General features: G+C 38.9%; 1 protein-coding gene across 8 annotated transcripts; it reads right to left on the reverse strand.

Annotated features, from left to right (window-relative positions):
• Nucleotides 1-278: 278 nt before the first annotated feature.
• Nucleotides 279-9901, reverse strand: RNF6 (ring finger protein 6). Of its 8 annotated transcripts, none has more exons than XM_025996684.2 (5): nt 9343-9901; nt 8575-8657; nt 6719-6925; nt 5739-5834; nt 279-3130 (listed from the first exon to the last, which is right to left on the reverse strand). In XM_025996684.2, the coding sequence occupies exons 3-5, from the start codon at nt 6909-6911 to the stop codon at nt 1371-1373; spliced, it is 2049 nt and encodes a 682-aa protein (XP_025852469.1). In that variant the 5' UTR covers nt 6912-6925; nt 8575-8657; nt 9343-9901; the 3' UTR covers nt 279-1370. The 8 variants fall into 8 exon arrangements, with proteins under 8 accessions (XP_025852469.1, XP_025852465.1, XP_025852468.1 ...); XM_025996680.2 differs by having other exon boundaries at nt 6719-6929; nt 9343-9899; XM_025996683.2 differs by lacking the exon at nt 9343-9901 and adding an exon at nt 9107-9207 and having other exon boundaries at nt 6719-6929.
• Between the last annotated feature and the right edge of the window lie 307 nt (nt 9902-10208).

The raw sequence follows: 10208 nt of genomic DNA on the forward strand, positions 1-10208 counted from the left end.
ACTTGTTCTTGTGATTTTGCTCAAGCAGTATCACCACAGGAAAACTGTGGCATATTTTCATAAACACAAAAGTCATGTAATTCATTAATTCATTTTATCAACTGATTTTTCAGTTTCTAAGAGCAAATATCCTCTTGCCTATGAAGATAGAGACTGTCCTCAATAAATCCTCAACACCTGTAACACGGCCTGGCACCTTGTAGGTGCAAAAAAAAAATTTTTATTTTTTAGTAAATAAACCACAGGGGACCAAAAGAAAAGAATAGTTCACATACAGCTTTGTTTTAATATTTATTGGTAGAAATAGATCTTCAATGCATACTTTTTGTGTTTATATAAATTCTACATTCTCTTAAGGGTTTTTTGTTTTGTGGTATTTGGAGTTTTTTCACCTCCAAGAGAACTTAACATATTATCTATGCATTTGAGATTCTTCATAGACATTTTTTTTTTTTAGATTTTAAAAGTAAATTTAAGAAACCATGCATATTGTATACCTTACTTAATATAATCCAAAGAATTGTCTGCACGTTCAAAAAATTCACAAAAAGGCTGAACTCAAGTTAAATAATCTATATGTACTGAAATGTCCACGTTCCGTTTCTGAGTAAAGAAATACTTGTTCAGTATTACATATTGCTTGCTGTCTAGTAAGTAAGATTGTCAGAGACGCTTCAGTAAATTATCTCTATTTTTAAATATCTTAATCTACTTCCTCCCAGAGATGATCCTGTAAATGTTAAACATTGTGCCATATGCAGTAATAACCCAAAAACTTAAATAAGAACCAAACTGGTAGTTTTTTAGATTGAATATTTTAACCTTAAAATTATATATCTATATATACATATATGGTATGTGGCATATTAAATTTAACATTTCAAGTAACTTAAACATATTTAGCAAACATTCAGCAAAACACTCTTTTGTGAAAAGATATTGTCCTTAGAACAAAAAGTGAAAGGCTTATTTAAACACCGATGTCTGGACATGGTACTAAGCCTATGGAGCATGAAAGTCCAAGTAAAGTCTGCTGTGCTATTAAGAAAAGGAAGATTTATTTTTAACCGACTGACTTGTGAAGATACAAAAGTGCTTAGCATGACAAAATTACCAAAATAAAAACATTTTAAAGATTATTTGGTTCTAGCAATATTAACTATTCTGTACTTGTGGGTAATTTAACATTTGCCATTTTAAGTTTTATATAAATTTTCTTTTTAACAAGTTAAAAAAGCACACAAAAAATAGTTCAAACTATAATAATCTGTTCTTTTTCATCCTGGTTAAGCTCATCACAAATAATTCAACAAAAGAGCGCTTAAATACTCAGCTCTACTAAAGTGTAATATTTGAATAGACCCAACACCTCACCCATTGTTTGCTATGCTGGACCCTAAAACAGGCTGCCGACAGATGGGGCAAGTGCAATTCTCTGAGAGCCATCGGTCAATACAATGAATGTGAAATTCATGCATGCAAGGTAATTGCCTGAGCTTGTTTCCAGTTACATAGTCACTGATACAAACACTACAGATTTTACCTAGTTCACTATCAATACTGTTATGCTCATAGTTCCGGGTGGAAAGATTGTCAATCTGCTCTTTGGTTAAACCACGTATGTGATCATCATCATCACCTTCATTTAGTAAAAAGAAATGAGCAAGGCGAAGGATAGGTAGTGTTCCAGTTTCAACTAAGTTATTTGAATTTCGCAACTGCCTGCCACCTCTAGTATCACTGTTTCGGGCAGGAGGCTGGGTAGTCTCATTTTCACCATGCATTGCAGTGCTGTCTTCTTGGGCCCGCCTGTTTTGAGAGGTACCTTCACTGTGCTGGCTGATGTCATTAACTGCACCTACGTTACTCAGACCTGAGTGCCTCTCTGGAAAATGCTGACCATGTCTCTGAATCTCTGACTCAGATTCGGCCTCCATTAAAGAACTCAATTCTCCAAATCCAGTCATGATCTGCCTTAAAATTGACCGAAGAGCCACTGATGACGGTTCAACAAGCTCATTCTCAGAAATCCTACGAAGAGGAACTGTGATAGTACTAACATAGGTTTGAATACCCGATCGCTCTAAACGAGAGATAGTTCGGCGAAAGCCCCCACTATTGCTTTCAATAGTGACTGTATTTTCTGCTAGCCCTACCCTAGATCGAGTTCTGCTTGCAATACTATCCCGATCTCTGTTTTCTCCAGGACGAATCCTTCTCACTTGGAGGTCCAGTGTGATTGTTGGATGTCGTCGTGCAGCAGTTGAGGATCTGCTGGATTCTTCTCCTTCTTCTACTGTTATTCTTGACACAAGTCTTGAGTTGGAGAATGGAGCATAGGCAGTACCTCTACGTTCCCTATCTTGCTCTAAAAAGACACGCGTTATACCTCTCCGCCTAACAGACCTTCTAATGTTTTGCTGTAAAGGTCTACTTTCCCTCTGTGAATTACGATAAACAGTGCCACTTTGTCTCTGAATTGGTGAACGGCTTCGACTACTGAAAGTAGACCGTAATCTTATTGGCTCTAATCTTTGGTTTGTATTCCTCACTGTAACATTAGTTCTAGCCCCATTTTCCCAAACATGTGCTGCTCCAAACCGTTGCCCCTCCCTTTGCCTGAGTTCACTACCACCTGACTGGTTTGTGTGACCACTGAAATTGTGTGGACCACTAGTTCTAGTAATGCCAACTGCTCCCCCGATTCCATTTCTTAATCTTCCTAATGTTGAGAAAGATCCTTCTACTGAATTCTGCCCCCTTGAACCAAGCCTAGTCCTTGGGATGTTGGAACTACTATCACTGAAATTCACTGAGGTTTGGCTTCTTGTTCGCCTAGCCACAGGACTAGCTGATCTTTGTTGCCTACTTGTAGTATGATCCCTGCTAATATCTGAGAGTGGAATGCCTGTATGATCTTCACCATGAATTTCAATTCCTCTATTCTCATGATTTATGTGTATTTCCAGACTAAACCGAAACTCTCCACTGTTTGGGTTTGTTCGACTCACAGCTCTCCAAGTTTGGTTCCCATTTTGTCCACTTCGAGTTGCGTTTCCTGTGCGTCGAAAGGTGTTCAACCATTCTAGCAGAGAATCTTCATTTGAATTTTCTCTAGGGACTTCTGAGTCTGGAAAGCAAACCAAGTTAACTTAAGATCAATTCCAAAAATCTACGCTTGGACTTTTATTGAAAACTTACAAGATAAAATTTTTATCAAATTAAGTTATATTTAAGAGCATCTGTGCATTTTAATGAATGAAAAATGGGAAAAAACTGAACTTTCTAAAAGGTGTATACTGTAAGCATATTATAATATATTCCCATGTATTATAAATATATAAATACTCTTTGCAAAGCCATGGAGAAATCCTTACTCTTACTTTCTATATGCCTATTACTGGGAAAATATTAAGGCAAATGAGAAATAGATCCAATACTAAAATTATATATTTAAATTGCTTTACTTTAAAGTCAGTAAAATATAGTGGCAAAACTTCTATATAATTCATCTTGAATTTGTGGAATCCTTCTAGTAAAAGTAACTCAGCATTTTTGCAATTACATATTTTTGTAACCTCAGGAATTTTATCCTATTTCTCAGGAACTGCCAAAAATGTTTATCTCAAGAAATATGGTTTTCTGAATACAATATTAGAACTACATAGGTCTTTATGTAAAGCTGGGAAACTTTAGGCATGTTATGTAATGACTGTATCCTTATCTGTAAACTGGAGATAATAAAAGCATAAACGTCACAGAGTTATCATGAAAATAAGATACTGTATATAAAATGATTAACATCACCTAGCACATAGGAAGCATTTGATAAATGTTAGCCATTATACATATTTTCTGTTCATTTAGAATGTAAGCTCCATGAAGATGAAGGGTTTTGTCTTGTTTTATTTACTGTTAAATCCCCAACTTCTACAACAGTATCTGGTAGAAATCAGACTCTCAATATTGTTGAATGAATCAATTTAGAAATAAATGTGCCCCTGATATACTTTTTTGACTATAATTCTGCCTCTATGGGAATTTTTAACCAGTGGTTTATATATATAAAGGAAAAAACTCAACAAAAAGCATTCTAATGCACATGAACTATACAGACTTTAACCTCAACATTTATTCTACACAAAAATGGCTGTTAAATGAGATTGCTTTGGTTTCACGTCATTACTGTAATCTTTTATAAAAACTCTTTTTTTTTTTTTTTTTTTTTTTACATGTTAAAGCTATTAATCAGCTTCTGGTGTCAATAACATAAAGAGCAACTTTAACCATATCTAAAGATACAAGCTATTTTATGTATGGTTAAGTACAGTTTCCATTAAAACATAGTTTAGTAAAAGGACCAGTTTTACCAGCTATAGCAATATAGTACAACTCTCATACCTACATATACAGAAAAAAAAGAATTAATATCCAATTTCCATTTTAATTTGGAAAGAGACAGGAATAAGAGGCAGGTAAAAAGCATTCTAAAAGTTATTTCCTTCTTTAATTCCTAGAACATTGTGATGATATGTATATGTAAAAGAGTTCACTAATTATCTAACAAAACCTGTCCTGCCCTTCTCCCATTGTATGCATTATAAGGTCACATGGGCAGCTGAGCAGCTGGTGTAGCCATGTGACTAAACTCTCATCAGGGAAATGGGAGTGGAAGTGATATATCTCACTTTCGGGCTGGTGCCTGACTCTCCTTCTGCAACCTAGACCTGCCAGGTAGAATCTGTGTTGTGACTGAGCTTGGTCATGCAAACAATACTATGGAGCAGCAGTGTCCAGTGAAACTTTCTGTCGTAGTGGAGATGTTCTACATCTGTGCTAATACAGGAGTCACTAACCACATGCAGTGACTATTGAGCACTTGAATGTGGCTAATATGAGTGAAGAAGTGAATTTTAAATGCTATTTAATTTTATTTAAGTTTAAATGGTCACCTGTGGCCAGTAGCTCCTGCACTGGATGGCACATAGAACTACTCTGCTGGCTTCTGGAGTCAAGTTTGCCTATGTTCCCTGGACTATTAACATGAAAGAGAAATAAACTTCTATCTTATTAAACCATTGCCTTTTTGAATTTTTAATAGTCTTTGCCCTAACTAATACAATAATCTTGATATGTGAATCACCAAAAAAAAAAAAAAAAAAAAAAAAAAAAAAGGTGAAATTACCAATAATAAATACCTCTAAGGAAGGAAATGGAACTGGTAAAAGCTACGTTAAATTGGCTCTACTTTTAATTCTTTATACTTTTATTTAGTTTGGGTTTTTTTTTTTACACTTTATTTTTCGTAAGGACATCTATTATGACAGTGTTTGTTCAATAAAATGACAAAACAAACACAAAAACAGTAAAAACAGTAGACAGGTTTCCTCACTTAGTCTTTCTGGTATTGCTCTGTATAAATTTTCAGAAGCTAAGTTTAGTTCTACTACATTAAAATAAGTAGTGTGTACATTCTAAGATTAAAAAGAACTATGCTGGTAATTAACTTAATTGTATACTAAGAGCTCCCTAAAGGCAACCTTGTGTGTAAAATGTTTGTATTCAACCCCTGTCCTATATTGCCTAACTATGCTGTTTAGCATATTATGGGTAAATACTATCTGAGTATCACATTAAAATTGGAAGACATGAAGAACAAACATACAAAAGATCCAGTAAGTTCATATCCACAATTGCTCCAATCAAACCTGCTTCTATTGGAAAGGGGTCCACAGTACCTCTGGTATTTGTCCCATTTCTCAAGTCAGGCTGATTTGCTAGTTGTTCCTTGACTCCATCTAACCGCTGTTGTAGTTCTTCTGACGTTATTTCTCCTAAAACAATAAAAAATTGCTCACTGAAAGTAACTATTGTAACCTATTGTTTTATGAGAATTCATGAAGGGTAAGACTAATCCTCAGCAATCTATTAGAAGACACTCTATTATTTTCATGTTCTATTAAACTGAAGACAGTTAAAAATATTTAAGTGATACAAGCATATATCATTTTGGTTGTATTTCATTTATTGTTTTATTAAAATGAAAAAAAAAAGATTTAATTTTATTAATTTAAAAAGTCCTCTCAGCTGATACACTTAGGAATCTATAAGCTTGATTCATCGATTCCTGTCAGAGTTAAAAAGAAATTTAAAGGGAATATTTTGAGAAAAAACTTTGAATCTTTATTTGTTTGAATTTTACTTCAATAGTTCATTATATGGGTTATCAATATACAACGTGCAAATATACAATTACAAATATATTCTCTGCAAACATACAAGTTTCAATTAGTTCATTTGTGAGATGAACTTATAAAAAATTCATGGAGCACATTTGACTCTTGGAGTGTTATTAATTCAGCTGAATAAGTTATAAAACCTCAAATGAGTTAGAATTCGGTTTTAAATATTTTCTCTGTACAAGTATCACTTAAAAGAGAAATAGGACCATATATGTAAATATTTGACACCATTATGTATAGTAAGCTATTTGTTAGCTTGGCATTGTATAACAGTGCCTCATGTCTAAGATTCATACTTACTTATAAAATATAGAAGTAAGCCAGTGATGTTCTATTTTGTTATATTAAACAGTCCTTAAATTCAAAAAATAGTGCATTATATTTTGGGAGAGGGAAGAAGGGGAAAAACTCTCCTTATTTTGAAACTCCTTTCTACAATGATAACAAAGGTATCTCCTCTTTCACCCATCTCTTACCAGGGGTGCCTAAAAGATTGTGGTCTCTCATTAGCCTATAATCTTCATCATTGAGTTCATTAATAAACTGATAATAGGCTTCTTCTCTGTGGAGACGCTCTTGCTGCCATCTTCTCTCACCTTCACGATGATTATGGTCTTGAGATGAGGCTTCTTCACTACCATCATGCGATCTAGATCTAGACGGATTCATACTGAGATTCCTGGCTGTCTTTTCAAACAATATATATGAGATTCAAACTGTTAGTCAGGGACTACACATGGCTTCATATTTTTAACTTACATCTATTTTCATTTTTAAATTTCATCCTCTACCCATATATCTCATATGCCAAACCTTGCAGTGAAGAATACATGTAAAATGAAAAACAGCTTCTGGGCAATAGAATTCAACTGGACCTACTTCTTTGCTCAAGCCATTGTTTAAGTCAGACTGGATCTATTTTATCACTCATTTCTAATATCTGAAGACCAAAGTGATTATCCCTTTTTTTTCTTTTTCTTTTTTTTTTTTTTTTAACCTCTTTCACTCTGGTAAAGTTGATCTAAAAGCCCTCACATTGATGTTTCAAATATCTGGGTACTTCATGTTAGCATACAAACTTTAAGCTGAATTATACACTTTAAGCCTAATTTTAAATTATCCTCTTTACTCCGTAAGCAAAGAGCTATTGGGAGGCTATCATCTACATTTATTTCCAGCAAAGGTATTCTTCCTAAGACAAAACTCATGTTTGTAATATTATCCTCCATTGTACTTTGTTGAGGTAAAAATAATTTAGCCTACTGTATCTACTGAACAGATTGGGAGTTGGTCTCTTACACCTAACAGGACACAGTACTCAATGCATGGCTCTGAGGGCTGGAAATGTACAGCAGAGCACTCTGTGTCTCCCCACAGCAAATCTCATCCCTGGGCCTCGAATTATTAGTCCCAGAGGTTTTTGAAGGCCCGTGAAACTTCCCGGCCTTGCCTAGGCAAACCTTGTATTTGGAATATACTTCAATGCCACTCCTTAGGGGCTTAAACTATAAAGAAACTGATGGGGAAAATTATATTTGTTTCATAAATACTTTAGAATTTCTTAAACATGTGTATTTAGTGAGTCAACAGTTCTCACCTGGTAACGCACAGCAAACTTACTTGAGGGAATTTTTGAAAATACAGATGCCCAGATCTCATCTCTAACCCTAAATCAGAATTTTCCAAGCTAGGGCCCAGGTCCACCTGTAAGAGCTAATTTGAGTTTTCTGTGGATGAAACAATCTATTCCTTGACAATGTCTGGATGTTAATAAAGGGTATGTGTAATATGGCACACGACTTGATCGAGGCTGGAGGATCAAATAGCTAGGTGGCCAGTGAAGCAATTGCTGCAGCTCTGACTCACTGCTGAAGCAAATTACTTTACATATAAAGTAAATTGGTCTACAAGTCTGAACTACACCTGAGTAAGCAACTCTCCAACTTCACTTACGTTCTAACATTTGATTACAAATTCAAGGGTTTTATTACATGATTTACATACAAATACTAGGACTTACTGATTTTATTACGTGATTATTATATATTTTTAAAGGAAAGATCTAGTAGCACTACCCCATCGTTTAACGCCAATTAACATGTTTTAAAACTCAAGATTGCTTTCCATTTTCAGAACAAACAAGATTAGGCCATCACGAGCAAAGACCACACTCGATAGGAACAGCAGTAATAGGATTTTTGTACTCAACAACCCAAACATTTGAAACCTATTCCAAAATCAGGCTGGCCGAATATTATTCAAAACTTTAAGAGCTGCTCCTCGAAATGGTAATTTTCTTGTACGATGAACCACAACGAAAGAAAAGGAATACCTTATTTTCCTTTCGACATGCTTTTAATATATGCCATGGTATCCGTCCTTCAATTGTTTGTGCTTTTTTTGAGAGCTGCCCATCTGAAGCAATAAGAGAGAACCGAATTATTCGGGAATTGTGGTCTCTCTGAAGGACAGGACTGGCTAGCAAAGTCAAAGCTCTGCTGCAAAGTCAAAGCAAAATCTTCAGTGGATTGAGAGACACTCACCTAGAAAACTAGATCCCCAAACAATTAGGTCATCCGCACCTCCCACAAGGCCCCCTTCTCCCACAACGGAAACTAGGCCTTCCCTCCTGCGAGTCACAGCTCCCGGACCGCGGCCGCAGCCGCGGCCGCCGCGCCAGGGCCTGCTCCCATTCAGACGTTACCAGGCTTAGGGGGCTCCAGCTTCCTCCTGAACCTTCACTTTCTCGCCACCCCCGCCCTCCGTCCCGCTACTGGTTCCTTTCCCGGCCGTTGCGACGGAAGCTCGCGCCAGTGCACGGTTCGCACTACAATAAACAAACCGGGCTCCGGGGCCCAACCAACCTCTTCCCAACCGAGCCTCAAGTAACGCTTCCCTTAGCGACCTGGATGCCCACAGGGAGCAGGTGACGGACGGCGCAGCTGAGCCAATCAGCGGTGAGGGGAGCGCATGAAGGGCGCAGCTAACCAATCGGAAGAGAGACGGGGGGTCGAGCGGGGCGTGCTTTCCTCGGCGTCTCCCGGAAGTAGTGGCCGGGCCCCGAGCCTCTCCCCGCCCCCCGCCCCCCGCCCGAGCCCACCTCCTCCGGAGCTGGGCGGTCTTGCTCCCGCCCACAGGAGAGTCGGCGGCGGGCGGCACTCCGCCGGGGGTCCTGGGAGGCTGTGACCGAGAGGCCAGAGGGGCGCGCCGCCGGAGGCCGCTGCGCCCCGTAATCGTCTACTGAAAGGAGAAGCCGGAAGTCCGTGTGGCTACTGGGGGTCGTCCAGCTGGCGGGGCGGCTCCGGAGGAAGGACGCAGGCCCCAGCCCTTCTGCCCCCGCTGCCAGGGCCCCCCTCGGACGAGCAGAGACGCTGCACCGCCGGCTGGGCGCTCGCCGGTGCTACTGAAAATTGCGTCCGGCGGGATGTAGGACGCTGGCGTTCCGCGTTCCGTCCGGCCAGTGCTCGAGGCCCGGCGGGTGGTCCCAGGGCCTCGTTGTGGAGAGCCAAATGCCGGGCCGCTCAGCGCTCCTGCAGCTGCTTTCCACCCTTGGGAAGGCATAGCTCCTACCCTGCGCTATGTTGTGGCCAGTTTGTCGAGCCTGGCTACGGAGTGGCCCCCCAGCCATCTGTTCCATCTCCCCCCTGCCCGGGTACCACGTAACTCATCAGCCAGGCTCTTCTCTTGATTGCTCACGGGCACCTGGAAACTACAAATCCCAGCCATTCCAAAGTGCTTTTGTGTTTCTTCACTTTCCCGCTAGGAATGCACTTGGAAACTCCTCGCGTTCATGGCCCTCGTTCTATTTGCTTAGATGTGCCACTTAACCAAACTCACTTCACCATTAAGGAAGCCCTTGAGTAGGACTGCCCGGCCTGGTGCACGCTCCTTTCCTGACAGCCCATCCAGAAGGCTTGATGTGTGCACAGAGCGCACGCTACTGTTGTTCTTCATTCGCTCGTTCAT

The sequence above is a fragment of the Vulpes vulpes genome, chromosome 9, assembly GCF_048418805.1.
Source record: "Vulpes vulpes isolate BD-2025 chromosome 9, VulVul3, whole genome shotgun sequence".
Lineage (NCBI taxonomy): Eukaryota > Metazoa > Chordata > Mammalia > Carnivora > Canidae > Vulpes > Vulpes vulpes.